The sequence below is a fragment of the Falco punctatus genome (assembly GCF_963210335.1).
Source record: "Falco punctatus genome assembly, chromosome: 3".
In the NCBI taxonomy this organism is placed as follows: domain Eukaryota; kingdom Metazoa; phylum Chordata; class Aves; order Falconiformes; family Falconidae; genus Falco; species Falco punctatus.
In genome coordinates this window covers 85,782,137-85,802,606 of record NC_137582.1, presented here as the reverse complement: position 1 = coordinate 85,802,606, position 20,470 = coordinate 85,782,137, and the positions used below count along the sequence as shown (strand labels likewise).

Sequence of the window (20,470 nt, the reverse complement as noted above, 5' to 3'; positions counted from 1 at the left end):
GGGTACCTCCTGAGTCCCCCCACTAACCAAAGCCCAGAGTCTGCTGATGCTGTGGAGTGTTGTTCATCCAGGTCCTTGTGGTACCACCCTCCGTTTCCTGACTGAGCGTCATTCTGAGCAAGCATGGGGCTGCCTCCCTTCCCCAGAGGTGGCATCTCGTCATTGTTGGTGTCTGCGGTGGTGACATTTATAGTGCAGTTTTTCATGTGCCTTTGGAGCTCTCAGGACAAGAAGCTCAGTCCGCTTGTGTCATTAATATTATTTATTGCTATAAATCTCCCTTCTGGAGTCTTTGGCCCTGGCAGTTTGAAATATTTGTAACCCCGGTATGGGCACAGCTTCTTTGCAGTGAAAAAGGACCACAAAAGGCTTGTGGAGGATGACTGTTGCTGCCCAGGCAGCTGATTCGGACTTGCCAAGGACAGAGTTTCCCTGAATTGCTCATGTGATGGGGAAAGGAACCAGTTTTCCTTGATTCCAATGAAACTAGGGGCTGAAAGTGCTTTGTTTTGAATCGGTTGTGGAGACAGACATCCCTAAACCCTGATGGAGCTGTTCAGATCCAGCTCAAAAGCTGGAGTTCAAATCTGACTCTTTCTCTGCATCCAGTTTCCCTTGTATCCTGCTATTTCAACTAAACGGAGGCAGCCTCTTGCACTCGTTTGGCACAACTGCTGTTTGACCATCATGAAAGATTAAAACCTCTTAAATTAAGGAACACAGGAAAGATTTTTGGGGCTCTCCCTTCATCTTGGTTTTATACCTTAGGCAATGGTATTGATGTGCTCTGAAGCTACACCTGTACGATAGCAGTGCTAAACAGAGAATAAGGGCAAAAGGAAACTGCAGAGCCATGTGTGCAAACTACAGCTTTGCAAACTATGGTCAGGCTGATTAGGAGTCTTCTGGTGGTTTTTTTTTCAATATTTCTCAGTAGTTTGGGCAATTTTTTGGAAGTGGGAAGGAAAGAGAGAGGGAGCCTGAGGTCCTGGAGGAGAGCCTTTCGCTCTTTGGTGGCCTTGTTTGAATTTCCTTTGTGTTGTCTTGTCTGCTTACCAGCTCATGATTGGCCTTGATAAAGTCTATGAAATTTTAAAGCGTGGTTCTTACAGCACTTGGAACCATAGTTAGACTGTACAAATACTTCTCTGCTCACTCCCCTGCATTTCACTAGCCTGGTCTGCAGAGGCAAGGCTGATCAGAATTAGACATCGGAGCTCTGCTCTCACCTCTGGTGTTAGCGAAGGTTGAAAGGTGCTGGTGGCAGGAACTTGTATGAATGCTGACTGTATGTCTGTGCTGAATTTTTGGAACATCTCCTCTCCATGGCGGTGTTTACTGACAGGCACACTATTAGCTGGAAGTGTTGTACAGCAGCTGTATATTTTTTGGGGGTGTATTGTAGCAGAGCTACTACTACAGAGCTGACTGGAAAGCATGCTGGCAAGGCTGGTGATTGTACGCAGTGGACATCCCTGACCCTATGATACCCCAGGATGTTGCAAGAGGCTTCCTTCATGGATATCTGTAGTTTGCATAATTTCAAGGCACTTTTTGTGGTGTGTTTCCCACCTAAAGGGACAACGGCTTCAAGCTCCTCTCTCAAATCACAACATTTTAATTTTATTTTTTTTTCCCCTGAAAACATCACAACCTTGTGTGTGCAGCAGAGAACAAATCCTTTTTGCCCTGGGGAAATAACGAAACATGGAGAGTAGGTTTTCAGTGTACTGTATGACTTGGCTGAGCAGGCTGGGAAAGGAATCAACATGCAGGTCTGGTGTGATATTGCTGTATCTTGAAGATCTTCCCTCTGAAAAGATTGCCCTGTGCAATGGGAGGTCTGTGTACATCATGGAGAGTGCGTAGACACAAGGTGAGTTATTTTAAAGCCTTAAACCTCTGTAAGGTCTTGTTTGCACAGGGAGTAGATCCAGGTTTTCCAGCAGCAGGCTTTTCCCCTGGAAAAATGTTGATGTTCATGAATTAAATATTTTGTAAGGATGTAGCAGTTCTGATAACATTTTGATGGAAAATTATAGCAGTGTTTCACTTAGATAAGACCGGAGTATTTTATTTGGTGATGAATGTTTTAACATTTATATTCTGCCATTGTTTATCACATGAGATCTGGAGTCTGGATAAGAACAAAGTCTTTTGCATGCCTGGAGAACAGACAGTTCCCATATTTACAGTAGTTTTCAGGTTTTGTTAATAATGATGCTGCTTCTCCTGCAGTATTAACTCTTTGATTCAAAAGTTGGACTTTTCTGCTGAAGGCAAGTTCTGAGTTTTGCCCAGCTTGATGTCTTAAGGCATCAAACTACTGCCAGTTTGTACAGGGGTTTAGGGAAGAGTTTATTAGACTGGTGTATCTGACTGTATTGGCTAGGCTACAGCCAGAGCCATTTCTGTGCCTGTAGGTGAAACTATGACCTTGGGCTGATCATTTCATTGTTTTCTGCTTCCGTTTCTCCAGCTGCAGCATGCTTGCAGGTGACATCCCAGGCAGTGTGCATTCATATTTGCACAGTGCCCCAAGCCTGAAGGGTGCTACAGAAAGCACCGAGTGCTGTCATTTCCCTGACAGAACATCAGAAGCCTCCGCTTGCTCGGTTAGCAAGAGCCTTGCCAGGGCAAACATTACTGTGCTGAGAACATTTGGGCTTTTGAGGTCCAAATCCTCTGCAAGCCTCCCATGCTTGTGCCATTGGCACCTCTTCCTGCAATCATCCTGTCCTCTCCGAGATGCTGCTGTGTGTAGAGTGTCTCTCCAGAGCTGATTGTGCCTCTTGCTACAGAGCCCTTGAACTAGAAATGTCTCCTAAGATTTCCTGGGGATCTGTGCTGTTACTGCAGGACTCTACGTGGACAAAGGGACACTCCAGCTGGACTCCTGCTCATCTCAGGAGAGCTTTGGTTTGGGCTGAGTCTGGGGAAGGTTACGGTCTAAGGGCTGCTGGGGATTTCTGGGGTTAACTCATATCCTGCTCCACAGCAGGAGCAGCTGCTGTGTTTTCTTAGGAGTACCTTTCCCCAAGGTCTGTGGCAGCCTGCAGGAACAGGCTGCGATCCTGCAAATCACAAGCTGGTCTTTCTGTTGCTCAGCAGGGATGCTTTCTTCACTAAACCCAGTATTGTCTCCCAGAGTTTTGGCAGGTGTTGATAGCATGCAGAAGATAGGGTACGAACCAGCTGGGCAGACAGTTTTCCCCTCCCATTCTCTTTCATAATACAATTGGGAAGCGGAGAGGATGTGTGATGCCCTTAGATGGCCAAATGGGCCAACCCACAGCCTTGCTCCCTCTTAAATGAATTGCATTATTTTTTAAAAGTAGCCTCTTAGCAGAAGGGGCTGAATTGCGATCCTACATTGTCACTTTGTGGCAAGTCACCAGCTTTTAAACGTTTGCTTTGTCATCACTGACCTGAAGTCTGTCAATATGCATTACGGAGTGAATTTGGGCTAAATCTCATTTGAGTCTGGAGAGGACCTAGAGTCAATATACGGATGATTTATGCTGAGTTTTTAGAGGAGGGGTATTACTGATAGAGCTTGTGATGTACTCCAGGTGCCAGGGAGCAGAGGAACCCTGGTTTGTTACTTTAGTGACAGATGTGAATGGAGATTGCTATATGCTGTACACAGGTACCTAAGAAGGGATCCCATCAGCAAATAAGTGGCTGGTGTTCGAGCATATATAGGAAAGAAATCAGAGACAAGGGTGATAGGAAATCCCTTTCTGTGCTTCTAGGAGAGACAACACTTGAATATATTAAAAGAAGACAGGTAGCACACAAGGCAATAATAGGAAGATTTGGCTCAGCATAATAAGCAGTCTTCCAGCATCCCACCTCCTTCGCGGCTGTCTGCGGATTCAGCTGTCTGTCGATCCAGCGAGTAGTTCGGTAGATATTCACAGCTGACAGCTTTCCTCCGCTGAGTTTCTGCTCCACGCTTGTGGATTCGCTCAGGTCTTTAACTCATGACAAAACTCCAGGCGGTGGGATTGCAGCAGCTTGGGTCTGCGGCTCTTCCCCTGCGAGCCGAAGCCAGCGAGCTCTGCACAGCCCTGGCAGTGACTCTTCTGCAGGCAAATGCTGCATTACCCTGTATCTCTTCATCTGAAGGGGACGTGGGAGAGGAACATGAGCAAGTGGCTGGGAGCTTAAAACCATTGTGGGATTCAGTGCCTCAGCGTAAGTAATACCAGGCCAAATTCACCCTTCGGTGTAAAGGCAAGAACAGCACAGGCATTAACCAAGTGATCCCAGGAGCTGACCAGGGCTGAGGTTAGTCCCTTGTGTTCAGCTGAAGTGAAAGACACACTGTGCACGCCTGGGATACTGTGTGTCCAGGTGTTCCTTAGGGGTTTGGTGCTTATTTTGAGCTGCAGTGCTTAATGGCTTGTTGCCATGAAGGCAGCTTAGCAAGTGTGACAGCTGCCCTATTACCCAGCCACGGCTTACTGCTCTGTTAAAGGAGGTGTGGATTTAAGCCAGGACACCAGGGTCTTCCCAGTTCCCACTTTCCCCTTTCCTAAGAGCTCAGAAAGCAGCTGTCAGACTCAGTGCATGCAGATTTGAGCCATCAAGGGCCAGATATGTGAACAAAGAGGGTGAGCGGTACCTGTCCGGGATGCTGTGCTCTGTGTTCAAGCAGGATGACTGGTACAGTATGTGAGTGTGGGTGTGTGTGAGTATGAGCGTGGGAGAAGATTTGTCAGAGATGCTTGGTGTGGTACCTCCACACTGATGGTGAGTGGTGGTGAGCTCTGTGAAACCGTTTGACTCTTTTCTCAAGGAGAAAAGACTGAGGGGAAAGAGGATAATAGTCTTCAAGTGGGTAGAAGGTAGCTGTGGAAAGACAGTAATCTGATTTCTGTGTCTGTTGGGGATTGGAATCAAATTGCAGTGTGAGAGATTTAATTTAGGCACAGGGGAAAACCTTCTGACTGCAGGGATAGTCAAGCTCTGAGAGCCTAGTCTCTGTCAGCAAAGGTTTTCTTGAACAGGCTGGGGATGGTTTAGATGGCTTTGAGGCAGGCAGTGGGTGAGCTGAGCTTGTCCGGTCTTTTCCCACCTTCTTGCCTGTAATTCTGTGAACTAGATCCTCTTTGTGTCTGCTTCTTGCTGTGTAGAAGAGAGAAATGTGGCAGAGGGGTGGCACGTTGCTGCGAGGTGGAGGAGCGGGATGGAGGCAGATGGGGAAGCCCTGGTGCGTTAGGGCATGTATGTGGAAAAATCAGTCTGGCCAGTTGCTGGGACCACCTTGCCTGCTTTTCACTTCCTGCTGTAGCTCTTGATCCATTGTTATTTTATGTTTGTAATGTGTTATTTAGACCACTGCATCACCTGGGAGGCTTTAGCTGTGGAGCACAACTTCGATCTGCTCAGTGCTGAATGAGCTACAAAGCCACCCCAACCCAAAAATATGTGAGATATACAGCTGAAATTTCCAGCTGAAATGCAAGGATGCTTGGATACAGGCGGGTGTGGGGGCACATGTAAACAGCACGAGGGCATTAGTCATCGCGATCCGCAGTAAGTCGTGGCACATCTGCCGTTGTCAGGACTGTTTTGTAGGCATTGCACCAAGCAGGGTTTTACAAGGGAGGTTTAAAGCTAGAGCACTGGATAGCTTTCTCGGTGTTTTTGGGGAAGCTTCTCCCATGGCAGAGGACAGCGTGGGAGACATCACAAAGGTGCTGGTTTGAAAATGGCAACAAGTGGGTGATGGAGGCTGGGTTTCATGGGCTCATCAGGGGTGGGAGTCAGCGCATTAGTGCTAAATGAGATTATCTTCCTTTTCAAAGCACTTCAGGGACTAAGTGTGTTGTTTTTGAAGAGTCAGTTGAACTGTTGAGCATTGCTTGTATTTCTTACATCATTTTGCACCTGTCTCTGTGGTGCTTTGGCCTGGAAAAGCCCTTTTTAGGTAATTTTACGTAATCTGGGCAGGCTGTTTCACCACTGAGCCCTGTTGTGCCCTGCCTAAAGGCTAAGGTTACCCTTGAATTGCCATGCAGTGAGACATGGAAATTAAGGTGTCCTTATTTTTTTACTAGCAATGTCTACTCATTTAAACCAAAATTGAATCAGTTTCTGAAAGGCTTGTGCCCTCCATACTTTTGCTATCTATGCTGAGTGGACAAATCTACTGGCAAGATTTTGGCAGTAATGCCAATACGTGTGGAAAGTGGGCAATACGCATGGAGAACAAATGTCAGACTTGTAATTATGAGTATTTGAGCTTGAAAATTCCCTCTAAATGTTAGTACTGTCTAGTCAGGATACTGGGCTTATGCTGTGTGTGGTAACAGACAGTCAAAACTAAGATGGCATCTAGAGTGCTCACTAGCTACCTGCCCTGCTAACCAGAATGCTATACAGAACAGATTCAATAGATCTGTGAAAGGGAAATGACCCTGTTCTTTTCCCACAAGCAGGACAATGCTTTCCTTTTTCATGACAAATTGTTCTTTTAAATATGGCAGTCATGTCAGCCATTCCCCAGATGGGGAGTATCTTACTACTGGGGCCAGTTTTCATCTTGTTTATATCAACTCGGTGCAGTTCTAAATCCAGGGGCTGTTACAGTTTTACTTCCCAGTCACTCAGCTGTGAATGAGATGGACATAGGGGCCAGAAGCGGATTCCTTGAGTGCTGCTTTGAGATCAGTTTCATGTAGAGGAAATTAGCACCAGTGGCTCCCCAGTAATCAGCTGTGTATTGCGGTGGGTGGGTGGAAATATGCTGGATCCCACAAGCTCTTCGGTTTGCAATAGGAATAAAGCTGTCGTTATCATCATAACAGAATACCAATCATCTGCCAAATGGCTGAAATCCCTTCATCTCCTTTTCAGAAATGAGCTCTGGCCAATGAGCCCCTGAAAGCCTCTGGGGAATGAAAATGAACTGGAGGCATCTTTTACTTCAAGGTTGTTGGTTCAACCCTAGTTTAGGTCAGGAGCCATTGCTAGTGCAGGGATCTTCAGTGATTGAGCAGTGAGAGGTGGGAACCTTCGTGGAGGTCCTACAGGAGAGGAATCACATCTGCAAGTGATAATTAAAGGGACTGAACAAAGGCAGGGTTTAAGAGATGTTTTAGAGGTGGCTTGTGCAGTCTTTGCAAAAGTGATCACAGGTTATGCCTTGGATGAAGCTTTTTCTTAAGGGCTGGTCTTCAGCGGGCAAGCGTGCTAGAAGGGGACAAGGAAGGCAGATGTTTGTTCTCCGTGATGGTAGGCAGCAGAGTGATATAAGCATATTTGGCAGAAGTCTTTCTCCAGGCACCATGGCCTCAGGTGTTCCCCGCACTCCTTGGTTGAGTCTCTCCTAAGAGCAGGATGCGCAGGCATGGGGAAGGCACGTGTTGTCCGTGCTGTGGGGAGAACTGTCGGTCTGGCATCACTCACCAGTGTGACATTGATAGAGTAAAACAAACAGTGGGCTGTTTTGGAATAATTTGGTGAAATGCTGTTGCCTGGCATGGAACCAAAATACTGCTTAAATCAGAATAAACACAGTCTGGATTCTACCCTCATTTTCCATTCCCAGTCTGCCATGGAGTTATTTTATTTTAACTGTGTGTAAATCTTACCACATTTCCTTGCAAGGTGCTCAGCACTGCTGCTGTGAAGTTACTAGAGATAAGGGCGTGTTGTGAAATCAGGGCAGGATGGGTAATGCAAGAAGCGGCTTGCAAATCAGTTACAAACTTTGATTATCCTTTGTGTAGTACAAAGAAGCCGCAATCCCAAGCAGAAAGGAGCGTTAAAGAAGGCTCATTTTTAGTGGTTCGAGCATATGTCCACACTGTAAAATAATGGTAGCACTAGTAATAATAACAATAACATAAAATATAATAATAATAATAATAATAATAATAATAATGATAAATTTCATGGCAAAAGCAGCTCTAGCATTGTCCTGTAATTGTCCCTACTGTTTAGTTGTTAAAATGCTCCCTGGCTGTGTCTTGGCTTGTGTCAACTTGCAATGCCCAGCTGTGGTCCAGGGGAGGGCATGGTCCATGGATGTTCCACTAGGCAGCATGGACAAGACCCCTCTGTTCTGAATGGTGAGTTTATATGAATATCATCTATACTGTACGACTTCATCTCAGGGTAATGGAGTGGATCCTGGACCATCTTATCTTCTAGGACTGACATAGCGAGATAGAGGTTTGCTGCTTACCGCGGTGCCTGTGGTACTGCACAGTCTGATTAAAGTTCGCTTCTGCCTCTGTAGTCTCAGAAGGAAAAGAGCACGTACTCATAGAGGAATAGACCATTTTGATTACTACTAGCTTTGTTATAGAAAGTGGTTTTATTTCCTCTTCAACATGCTTTAAAGGGAAAGTCTGGAACAGAGCAAGTTTTACCATATGCATGAAAACGAAAGATTTAAAAACCAGATGCTGCATCTGGCCAGCTCACAAACAGTTAAACCAAAGGGTCTCTTCCTCCTCCATACCTTCCCATGTTAATATTGTGCAGCAGAGAGTGAGATGCTGGTGCTTGATTGTCTTGAAGTAGCTTGAGGAACCCCCTAAGGCGTTTACACATATCAGAAATATAAGCTGAATTAAGGTTTGAAAAAGAGGTGGAGGGCAGTGTTATTCTTTTCCATTTCCAGGGGGTCAAGATAGGCCCCGGAGAAGTTAAGTCCAGTGTATGCAATCTAAAGCAAGTTGGATGAGAGGGCTTTGAAAAGATTGGCTTAAATGATGGAGCCACGCGTACGGTTGACCTGCGGGCAAGCTGGGAATAGAGCCCTGCTCTCCTTGCTTGCAGTCCCCTTGCTCGGGATGCTGGTTCCCAAACTGCAGCTTACAGAGGGATGCGAAGTGGCTTACAGCTACTCATTGGAGCCCAGTTAAACAGCAATTTCAGTAGCTTGGCCGCACAAAGTCTAATGGGAAATGGATGGGGAGGGAACAAAGCATAGTGTATTTTAAATAATGATAGTGAAAATGTTTAGGAACAGCTGGCTGGGCAGGAGGACAGTGGTCCTTAGAGTTAATATGAGCCTGATCCAGCCCACCTTGATATCAGGACTGGAAATTGAGGCACTGAGGGTGCAGTCTGGTAGTCCAAACAGCAGCAGCAAGCTGACCATGGCATTGATAACTGGCAGGTAAGTAACGCATGCTGTTAACTCTTGTAATTCCCCACTAGCCTGAAGGAAGTTATCCTGACAGTTCCTATTAACAAGCAGCTGCATGACCTCTCCACTGCCCTGAGAGCTTCATCAAGGCTGTTTACTAAATGCAGATTGCCATGTTTTATCTTGAGAGAAGACTCAATACCAAGTGAAGAGTTAGCAATTGTTAATAAATAGTAGCATGTTAAGATGTCTCTCTGGGTGATTTTTATGTACTGTAATTACACAGAATTGCCTGTTAGACTGGCCAAATTACATAAAAGGGGCTTCAGCTCCACAAATGCATTCCCTATAATGGGTGACGATTAGCTTTGACATGAGAAGCCTGTAGTTAAGATACAAAGGAAGCAAAACAAGGTAGTAATCCGCTGGACCTGTCTTGCAATGACATGAGCTGAGCTGGGGAGAATGTCGGGTTTTTCCATAAAGAAGTTGTGAGAAGATTATTTATTGATGATGCCACTAAGTGATCTTCATGCAGGGATCTCAAAGCCCTCCTCAAAGTTTAGAGGATGGAGAAGGTTCTGAGGAGATCTTATTGTGGCATTTTAATATATAAAGTGTTATAAGAAAGACTTTTTACCAGGTTTTGCTCAGAGTAGAGTTAATTTTCTCCACAGTAGCTCGTATGGGGCTGTGGTTTGGATTTGTGCTGGAAACAGCGCTGACAACACAGGGATGTCTGGTTCCTGCTGAGCAGCGCTCACACAGAGCCAAGGGCTTTGCTGCTCCTCACCCCACCCACCAGCCAGCAGGCTGGGGGGGCACAAGGAGCTGGGAGGGGACACAGCCGGGACAGCTGACCCCAGCTGACCCCAGGGGTATGCCACACACCTTATGATGTCATGCTCAGCAATAAAACTGGGGGGTTGGAGGTTGATGGGGCCGCTATTGCTGCTGTTTCTTGGGGCCTGGCTGAGAAATGATTGAGTGGTGGTGGTGAGCAATTGTTCTCTTTTGAAGCATTTGTTTTTCTTAGATTTTGGGTTTTCTCCTCTTTACTAGCTCTCCCCCTGCCCCCCCCCCCCCCCCCCCCCCATCCCCCTTAAACTGTCTTTATCTCAACTCACAAGCTTTGCACTTTTACCCTTCTTATTCTCCCAATCCAGCCTGTTGTGGGGGGAGTGAGTGAGCAGCTGTGGGGTTTGTTGTGATCCACATGTGATCCACAACAGCAGGGCTTGTAGGAACAGGACAAGGAGCAATGGTTTTAAATTGAAAGAGAGTAGATTTAAATAGGATATAAGGAAGAAGTTTTTTACAATGAAGGTGATGAAACACTGGACCAGGTTACCCAGAGAGGTTGTGGCTGCCCCATCCCTGCAAGTGTTGTAAGTCAGGTTGTACAGGGCTTTGAGCAACCTGGTCTAGAGAAGGATGTCCTGCTCATTGCAGAGGGATTGGACTAGATGATCTTTAAAGTTACCTTCCAGCCAAAACCATTCTTTGATTCCATTGAAAAAAATGGCTTGGTGCCTCCCCACTGCTCCTCTGCTTTGAGTTAAGTGAACACTGTAGTCCTTCTGAGAATGCTGACCCACCAGAAAAGCTCCTTTTGGCTCTGGCCCAATCCTGCCTTCACTAAATCCCTGCTATTGCCCATATTTTGGGGTCCACCAAAAAGAGTTTTTGTTGTGCTCTTCTTCTCTCCCTGTCTTGAAATTAGTGGAAGAAATATGTCTTCCAGGAGGTAAAACCTAAGCCTTCCTTCGAGCAACTTCAGCTTTACCCCAGGGTGTCAGCAACAGACATGCCCCAGCACAACCAGATAGGTGGACATCAGTGCTACTTTCACTGAGCACTGTGTGATGGTCAGGAGAATGGTGGGGTATGAGCAGCACCTTCTTGTTCAATAGGTCTTCTTGCATGCCTCACGTCTGCTTCTTCTGCAGGTGAGTGCAAAGCTGTGCTCCTCTTGGCTTTGCGGAATCCCCAGAGGTGGACACGCACAGCAGAGGCAGCATTGGCAGCTGAGTTTTGTCAAGAGCCTGGTTCTCACCCAGGTGAAAGTGTCATATCATCACTTGTTGAAGTCTCTAAAAGATGCTGTATGTTGCTGTGGATTGCTGCCCTTCTGGGTGGCTGTTGTCCTGTTTGTCCAGTGGCTGTACTGGAGTACATGGCTGGTGCTTTATCGTACCACTGCAGTATATACAAAGAGCCTGAGCCTGAATGAGAAACCCAGAATCTAACTGAACTGAGATTAAAATAAAATATTCAGAATTTTTTGGGCAGATGACAAGAGCACGTTCACCTCTTCGTCATTCAACCCTCCTCAGTCAGTACAGCACTGACATACACCCCTTTGTTTAGAAAGCAGTTCACTTTTTGAGTACTGGTAAAAGCATAATTTTCCAGCAATTTTAACAACTAGCTTTTGGTTTTGACAAGAGTTGTCTAGCCAGCAACAAAATCAATACAATGTGGCTTAAAGAAACTTCTCAAGGATTGTGAAAAGCGTTCAGACCACTGGCACAGTAAAATCGTCCCTGAGCAATTCTTGGAGTAAATCACACCTATCTGGTCCAGTTCTTTGACAGAAGAGTGGAATGAGCCCCATTGCTTTGAGCTCACCACCTGTGAGGAGAGGCAGAGGGAGCTGGGCTGAATTGGACTTGCAAAGATGAATGTAAGGGGCAATCTGATCTCAACCTACAGGTATCAGAGGGGCAAGTACAAAAAATTATAAAATCAAACTCCTTTCACTTGTGCCTGATGATTTAACAAGCGGAGAAGACACAAACTGTAGCTTGGGAAGTTAATGTGTGACCTTAGGCAAAACCGTATCACCAGGAGAGTGGTGTGGCCCTGGAATGAACTCCAGAGCTCTCCATCTTTGAGAATTTCCAAGACTCATCAAGACAAAACCATCACCAACATCACCTGAAGTTAGTGGTAGTCTTACTTCAAGCAGTAAATTGGATTAGAAAGCTCTAGATGTCCCTTGCAACCAGTACTTCTGTAATTCTCTGACTTTATGAGTCTTTAATTTCAAATGTGCAGGATGTCAGGCTCAAGGCAACCATTCTGAACAGCAACACGTTTCTAAAAACAAAGCCCAGCACCCTAAATTCCAAACGTGTATGCCTGTGTTTGATTTGGGAGCTAAATAAATGGTTTAACTTTTTGGTGACTTTATGAGTATGATGTTGTGCCTATAAAGATTTTCTTCAGCCTTTCTCAGTATCAAGAATGGAAAAACCAGAACGAACAGCTTTCTTGAATGGTCTCAGGCAAACTGCATGGCATTAAGAAATACTTTGTTCTGACTGGAGCCTGTTTGACCCTGGAGCCAGAGCAGGGTAATGGAACAAGCACAACTTGAATGAAGTTGCTTTTCACAGTGTTCTGCAGAAAGCAAGAGAAGGAAAGATAGAAATGCGGAGAATGTAAAGGCGACAGAGCCAGAGAGATGCATTAAGAGCAAGAAGAAAAGGCAGAATGTGTCATGGAAAATGGCCAAAGGAAGGGAGGAAAGAAGACAAAGGAGAGAAGAAAATTAGGGAGAAAGGAAGAGAAGGAAATAGAAAAGAAGAAGGAAGCAAAGTGAAATTGTAAAGAAGTGGAGGAGCGTCCTTCTGCCCTGCTAGGCAGAGTGATGAGGTGGTAGGACAGCAAGCAGCCCCAGGCAGTAGCACTCGTTATTTCCATCCCAGCTGATGTCATTGATTGCTTCTCTCCTCCCTTGTCATGCTTGGTGACAGAATCACAGAACTTGCAACTCATAATGACCTGCTCTGTTCCTACTCAGCCCAGGCAAAGGTTTTCTTTCCAGCTCCAAACAGGCAGGGCTTCATCCGTGTTTCAGGGTGCTGCTGGGTGGCACCAGCCAGCAGACATGGGGAGGCAGCAAGGGACAGGCTATCTGGGACCACCTCAAGTCCAAGAAGGTAGAGACCCTGTTCCTTGCCTGTCTTTGCAGACAGCCAGTTTGCTCCTCAGCTGTGGTGCTGGGAAACTCCCGCAGGACTGCTTTCTGTCTTAACCTTGAGCATGCCCTGCTGGTTTTCTGTTGGTAGCATTACTAGTTTTAAAAACAGCCTTGCTTTTCCCCCTTGTTCTCCTCCAAGGAAATTTCCCTTGCAAGGTTCAGATCCTACAGCATCCAACCACCTTCTGTCAGGGGGGTTAATTAATCAGAAGAGATAAAACAAATGATGCTTTGTTTGCCAAAGGGAAGAAGTGGAGGAGGGGAAAAGGCAGATGGGGAGGATAGAGAAACCTCAATAATGAAATAAGAAAGCAGTATCCTAAGCTACATGGGCCTAAGACTTTAGGATTTATTATTCCCAAAGGACTGAGCTCCCATTGTTATTGCACCACTGTTTTTTATGGTTATCCACCCTTATGATGCCAACAGAAATCCCATCAGGGCTGGACCAGTCATCCCTTCTCTGTGGGGAGGAGGAATCAGCTTCATTGCATCTCTCCAGCAAAAGTCTTTCTGGTGGGCATGGGTCTTGTGAAAGTTTGGCTGAAGGATAAAGGAGGTGCAGACCAGGGTCTTTTCTTTGACAAGGGCTGCAGACAGACAGCAGCTGTTACCCACAAGTCTGACTTCCACCTGGCTGGTCATCATTTGTGTAATACCTTCCAATGAGCAAACATCTGACGTAGGAATGGTCCGGTACATGCAACCTCTTTGCTTATGGAGGACCTAGGAAAGGGTTATGGGTGGTGTGGCAAAGGGGATAGGGAAGGGAGTGAAAGAACCTGAGGTTGTTGGGGATGGAGGGATGTCAAAGAGCATGAGGGGTGTTAGGGTTAATGTGTTGGAGATAAAGGAATGTAGTCTGCTTGTCTCTTTCAAATCCAAACTCCATTTCTTTACTCTCGGGTGGTTTAGGAATGAGTTATATGTTGGGCGCTTTTTTTTTTGCTTTTTTTTTTTTTTTTTCTTTAATGGAGCTCCTCCCCCACTTTTATCCAGTTACCCATGAAAAGTCAGTGAAATAAGACCTACTTAAATCAAATGTCACAACTGATGCTCATCCCAGGCCACCATTTGTGCGATGTGAACACATATTGCCGTAAGGGAGGAGCAGGGAGAGAGAAAAGGTTGGGAGTGAGCTTGGAGTGAGCAAGCAAGGAGTAATCCATGTCTGAGTAGCTTGTGCTTCACAGTACATCTATCATAACCGTGCATCTCTGAGGTGGGACAGAGCTGTTGCCTGCCTGGGTTCTTCAGGGGAGGAAACAAAGTGTCAAAGGGAGACGCCATTGCTTCATAGTGGAGATGGCATCTTTTCTCTTCCACACCCTACCCCAGTACCTGACTAAATCAGAGGGTTTTGTTCCCAGAAAAGTCCCTTCCACATTTCAATTTTAAGGAGCAGGCACAGTGTCTGGAATATGTCCGATTTCAATTTTGTTTGATGGATGGCATGAAAATGTTGATATTTTCATTGAAATGTCTTTATGTTTACCTGGTTCCCAAAAATCTGTTTCTTGCTTCCACAAATATTTGTCAGGAGCAAGTTCTCAGGATGGGAATACAGTCATATGAGTAGATGTTAAGAATTGCAGTGATCCAAGTATCCATAGGTTTTGAGGAAAAATCCACGTGTGAGCTGAAACATTTTCCATGAGCATTTTGGGAAGCTCTAGGTGGAGGGAGATGCAGGACCTGCTTGATGAATTGGTGAAGCTCAGCACCTTGTTATTCTTGCAGTTTGTACACAAATGCTGGCACTTAAAAGGAATAAGATATTGTTGGAAATCCAGCCCCATAATTTCAGCAAGTTGCATGAGGATCAGCATCCAAACCCTTTGTACATATCTGTGGTGCAGTTTTGGAGAGTCCTAAGCCTCCTGTTTCACAGAGCAAACTCAAGGAAGGCTGTACAGGCATGCTGGGTGTGTGAAGGCTAATACTATCTGTAGAGAGGGAATGTTGCAGAAAGGTAGCACCACACTGCAGTGCAGTTTGGCTTCCAGTCTGTAGCTGGTCTGCATCCAGTAAAGATCCCTCAATCAACCTGTACTCCTTTGGGTATGTATGCCAGTTGGGCAGTCGTGCCATTGAATGTGTCACTAAATTTTGTCTCAGATCCCTTAAGCTCTTGGACCAGCCTTCCCAATAGCTCCCATGGGATTCACTGCAGCAGTATGGTGAAAGTTTTGTTCTTCATTAATTCCCCCCGATGAGATTCGAAATGTCAGAGGTGCCCTTGGTCAACATATGCAAGTAAGGAAGATCTTCCCAAGCCCTTCAGACTTCAGGGAAAATTCAGCTCAGTGAACCTATCGAGTTGTTTGTGTCTTCTTTGTGGTGGGCTCTGTGGAGTAAACACGTAATGACTGTGGGCCTTGAGTCAATGGACACATCCTTCTTTGCCCGTGTGTTGAGGTGGCCAGACTCCATATAAGCATAGCACTGAGCCTTGCCTAATATATTTTGCTTTGCAGAAGACTCAGTAGCCTGGAACAGAGCTGCAGTAGCCTCAGCTTCTTGGTGTCCCACTGATTGGAGGTTCAGGTTGAGCAGCCTCATGCCTGCCAACAAAACGGTGTAGGCAAGTCCTTAGAGGGCTGCCTGTTCCATTCCCAAGTTCATGTGTAATTGCTTGCCTTTTTTTTTTTGTTTGTTTGTTTGTTTGTTTTCCTATGCTAAGCCCTTGCTATGTCAGAAACCATCTCATCTCCATGGCCGTAATGATAGGTGTTGGTACTGTGCCAATGTAATGACAACCTTGACTGTGCTCCCACACCTCTGCGTACTGCCTAATCAGTCTAAATAGAGGGTTCTTGTGTGTCTGCTGCGTGGTGGGTCTCTGCTTCTCTGCCTTCATGCCAGCAGAGATCTCTGATGTGGAAATGCGAAAAATGCCAGAAAAAAAGCCTGCAACAAAGGAAACCAAGTAGGGTCCAGATCCTCCCTCTAAGCTGAGGAAGGAGGAGTTTAGTGGCAGTAGTCTGGCAGATATTGGGTAGTTACCCAGCTAGTCCCAGTGATGCAGAGAACTAGATCAGGAGAGGTTGTGGCATGTCTGTTTGTTCTTTATGTTGCAAGATCAGCAAATCTTTTGTGTCAGACAGGAGAGGAGAACCATTCCACACCAGATTTTCCAGCAAGGAGCCCTGCATTTGAAAAAATGCCTTGTGTAGTAGCGTAAGAGTAGTGAAGTGGTGGGTGGTATGACTGGATGCTGTGTCACTAGGAAGGATATACATCTTGTTTTTTCTTTGCTTGCTTCACCTTCTCCTTTTCCAGATGGATGTTTGTAGTTGGTAGAAGATTTTCACCTTCTTTTCATCCTCCAGCCTTCATCACCACCATTACCAGAAGAGCTCATTTGCAATTATTCTAGTGTAGGCACTGCCTTCTCCTATTGCCTCGTTAATTATCTTCAAAGTTTCACAGCAGATATGAAGGGCCTGATCCTCCTCTTGCAATCCACACCTTTTACACACCTGCTTCACCATGGATATCAGAGTTGTTACCTGGACTTAACACTGGTGTGTGTGAGAGCAGAATCAGGTCTGGGTCAATGAGAAAAAGATCCTGGTCTTCTTTTCTCTCTATTTGTATGTGCAGTGCGATGTGAAGGTCAGGTGAGTTGACAGACATTAGCAGGAAAGTTCTTACCATGAAATTGCGCTGGTAGTGTTTGCTGAGCATCTTTTTTTTTTTTTTTTTTTTTTTTTTTTTAATGTCTCACTTTCTCTCTTTCAGAACATGGAAAAGGTGCTGGTCCCTTCTGTCACATTAATTGTAGGCTGTGGAGTATCTTCGCTGACACTTTTGCTGTTGATTATCATTTATGTCTCTGTTTGGAGGTATGGCTTTCATTCTCTTCTCTTCTTGTTGGGGAAAGTAACTGTCTCTTGATCTACATGGATCCTGGAGGTTTTGCTCTCTGGTTTTGGGTGTCTGGTGCCTGAGGAAGAACCGTTTGGTAATGAATGGGTCCTGCAAAAAGTCATCATGGTGGCATTGCTGGCATTGTTCTTTCCTTTTAGCGCCAGAGAAATTAGTACAGTGAAATCAATGCCATGACCCCATGTAGTCACATTGTACCATTTTCAAAAGCCATGTGCTGTTTTAGATGCCTTCATATACCTCAGGAAACCTTGTTCACGGACACGTGGATACACACTGCCTGCAGGCAGTGTGCTTCAAGTTATTCCTGTTTGGATCTTTGATAACATCAAAACATCCACGACCTGTTATGAAAACATCTGGCCTGAAGAACTGACAGCACTTCTCAGGAGCTTAAGGACGATAAACCACATGGTCTAAATAACTGTCCAACCTCTTAGTTATGTTGTGCCTTTAGCTTCAGATGCATATGGGATTCCTCAGTACATCCCATTGCAGAGAGCTCCTGTACGCCTATAAGCAGGTCAGGTGTAATCTTAAATTGTATCATTTATAGAGGCTAAAGTGATTTTTTGGCGAAGTTTTATTGAAAAAAGGCCCACATTGGCCCGTGTCCCTGTTACATACATTTTGGTGGACTGTAGAAGCTGGAGGAGCCGCGGTGCGCAAAGGATTCTCCCCCTATACTGCATTGAACAAAGTGAACTTAAAATACGAGACCCGTGCCTTTCCTAAACCCATGGCAAACATGCTGAGAGCTTCATGACTCTAAGCTAAATAAAACAAAGAAAATCAGAACCAGGTGAATGACTGTGAAATTGAAATGGAGCAGATACAGAGAGTATATGGTTTGGATATGACTGGTGACCCTTTTGGGAGAAGGGATCAGTCTGAAGCTCTTATTTTGTCAAGTGATTCATAGTATGAAGAAAAGGGTAAACTCAGTTCAGAGCTGTGAATTGAGATAACTTTTTCTACCCTGTGATAGAGGAAAAAACAGAACAGTAAAAAATGAGCAAAAATGCATCTTTTTTTGTTGATACTGTGACAGTGCATAGTGGCTAGTTAATTATGGCAAGTGCTACAAGCTGAAGACTGATCATAATAACATTTATCTAGAACTCAGGTTTTTCCGTGCCTGGGGTATCATTGGATGTGCTCAAGTCCTTGTCCTCTCCTGCTTTTCCTCAGGCTGGGCAGCACTGGGCAGCGCTGGTAGGTGACTTACTGGTGTCACTGGTGTCAGGATCAAGTGGAAAGTTAGGCTAGAAGAGTAAAGAGCAAGTGTTCGAGCCTCACCCTCTCTTTCCTGTCAGAAACAAGTTCAGGATCTGAAACCCTAGTTCATATGTGAGGTTGAATCAGTTTGGAGCATGCCAGAGTCATTTGGAATAACAGGATGTATTTTCTTCCAGGAGTGTGCCCCTCAATATTTACTGTTATTGAGGACAGTAAAGTTAATTGCCTGCCCTGTTTAAAATACGCTCTTTTTAATTTCTCATTCCAGCCTTTGCGTTAGGGCTATGCCCAAAATGATCAGCATGAATGGGGGACATGTATATGGGAGGCTTGAGTGGGCATTTGTGAGCTAGCCAAGGATGGACATGCATTTCCAAGTGATCCTGAGACCAGCTATATCTTGGTTAAAGGGCTCTATCCTAAGTCTCTTTGTGTAAATATTTGTAAAGCATGATCAAGTGATCTCTAGAATTTCTCTTTGGTGCGCTGAGTTTGTTTCATTTCTTCTCTGTAGATCATGTTTTCATGTTTTCTGAACTTCACAGCATTCCTGTGGCTAAGCCCTGAGCACTCTGTGTGTCCTTTTTATTTTAGGCATAGCTGCTGGACATGAATGTGCTGTCCTGTTAATGGGCTCAGGAACATCATACTCAAGTCAACATTATCTCCTGGCTCCTGCTTTGTTTTGCCCTAGATGTTATATAGTCTGATAGAGAACCGCTGGAGGAATGCTTAGAAGTGGGATCAGCAGTATTATTCCAGCTGCTGTTGCTAAAATACAGCAGTAACAAAGTGGTTGTTTTTCACCATGCAGGGAGAAACTCCTCATACCCTAACTGCCTGGTCTTCTGTGGAGAGCACTTGCCAGAGCTCAGCTGTTTTGGGGAGCTTTGGCTGGGAAATTTCTCATTCAGACCTCTGGACAAAGGCATCTGGAGCATGCATACATAGACCCAGCTTGAGTATGAAACACTTCTGATGAATAAGCTCACTGAGGCTGACAATTTGGAAACTTTCCCAGAATTTTGCCCAGCTAGGGTTTCTTTATACATGGGAAGCAGAAAGAAAGGGTGGGGGAGAAAGAGGGAAAGGAAGATGGTAAAGAAAAGGGGGCAGAGTAAAAGGGAGGTGATCCCAGCTTTGGGCTGCATATCAGGGATGAAATTAATTTACCCTCCGCTTCCCATTCAAAACCGCCAAATAATAGTTGCTTCTTAGTGGTACGTACTCAGCCATCGGCATGAACGACATGAGCTTTTTGATGCAAGCGATCATTTCAGGCACAGCCAACTTGGCACAGTCTCATTGAAAACTGGACGTTGTCTCTGTTTGACGGCTGTTGGTGGCCTGTTGGTGGACTCACTCCAGTTCCCAGTAGACAGATGGCTGCAAAAACTCTGCTGCAGATGGTGCATCTCTGGCCTTATTAGCAGTCTCAACAGAGAGGTCAGTGACACAGTGGGCCATAGAAGTGGAGTGACCTTGTTACATCTCGCCAGTGGCTGTCCTGGGTCACAGCTGGAGATACGATCTGTGTGTGGGCTACGTGCCCTGCTGTCCATGTGGAAAAAGAGGGGGAACTGAAAGAAAAAGATCTTCCCTCTTGAAAACTGAAAAACTGGGCAGAAAGAGAACTGTTCAAGGGCCAGAACAGGTGAAGTGACTTAGTACTGTGTTTCTCTAAGCTTGGGTTTGCACCACTCCTTTCAAGTAGCTCCTTGACACGGTGGTGTTTCAGGAGTGTTTTCCATCTCTGAACTCACTGCGGTTCAACAGCCTCTTCAGTCAGTGACCTTTCCGTAGCATGGAGATCAATGCTTGCTATTGAATAGCTCTTCCACCAGCCCATCAGCATGTGGGGCACGGCAGACCTTTCTCACTGGCCGTGGCTGGGTGAATGCTGTATCACTGAAAGATATCAGCGTGAGCTTTTCTCACTCCCTGCCCATCAAAGCCTGAGGATTGATTTAGTGGTTGTCAGTGAGCTCTCAAGGGGCTTTTAATGCTTTAAACCCAGGAGCTCTGCCTTTGCCAGAGATGCTGGGGCACTAGGTGGCCTTGGTGGGAGGTAGCAGGAATGAGTAAGTGAGTGCGCTGAGAAGGATGTCTGTACGCACAGTGAGAAAGCAAGAGTGACTCAGTGTTTGCGGAGAGGGAGGGAGTGTAATGGAGACAGCCAGACAGACTGCAGGGTTTTCCCCACCTTCTCCATCTGTCTTGGTTTGCACAGGGCTTCCCCA

At 45.6% G+C, this 20,470-nt stretch overlaps 1 protein-coding gene across 7 annotated transcripts in view; it reads left to right on the top strand.

The window, feature by feature from the left end:
• ADGRB1 (adhesion G protein-coupled receptor B1) overlaps positions 1–20,470 on the top strand; it is a 294,461-nt gene that overhangs the window by 207,838 nt on the left and 66,153 nt on the right. For all 7 annotated transcript variants that reach the window (XM_080380266.1, XM_080380265.1, XM_080380263.1 and 4 more), the window contains one exon: positions 16,845–16,948. In XM_080380266.1, coding sequence (XP_080236392.1) covers positions 16,845–16,948 — 104 coding nt within the window. The remainder of the gene's footprint in view (positions 1–16,844; positions 16,949–20,470) is intronic.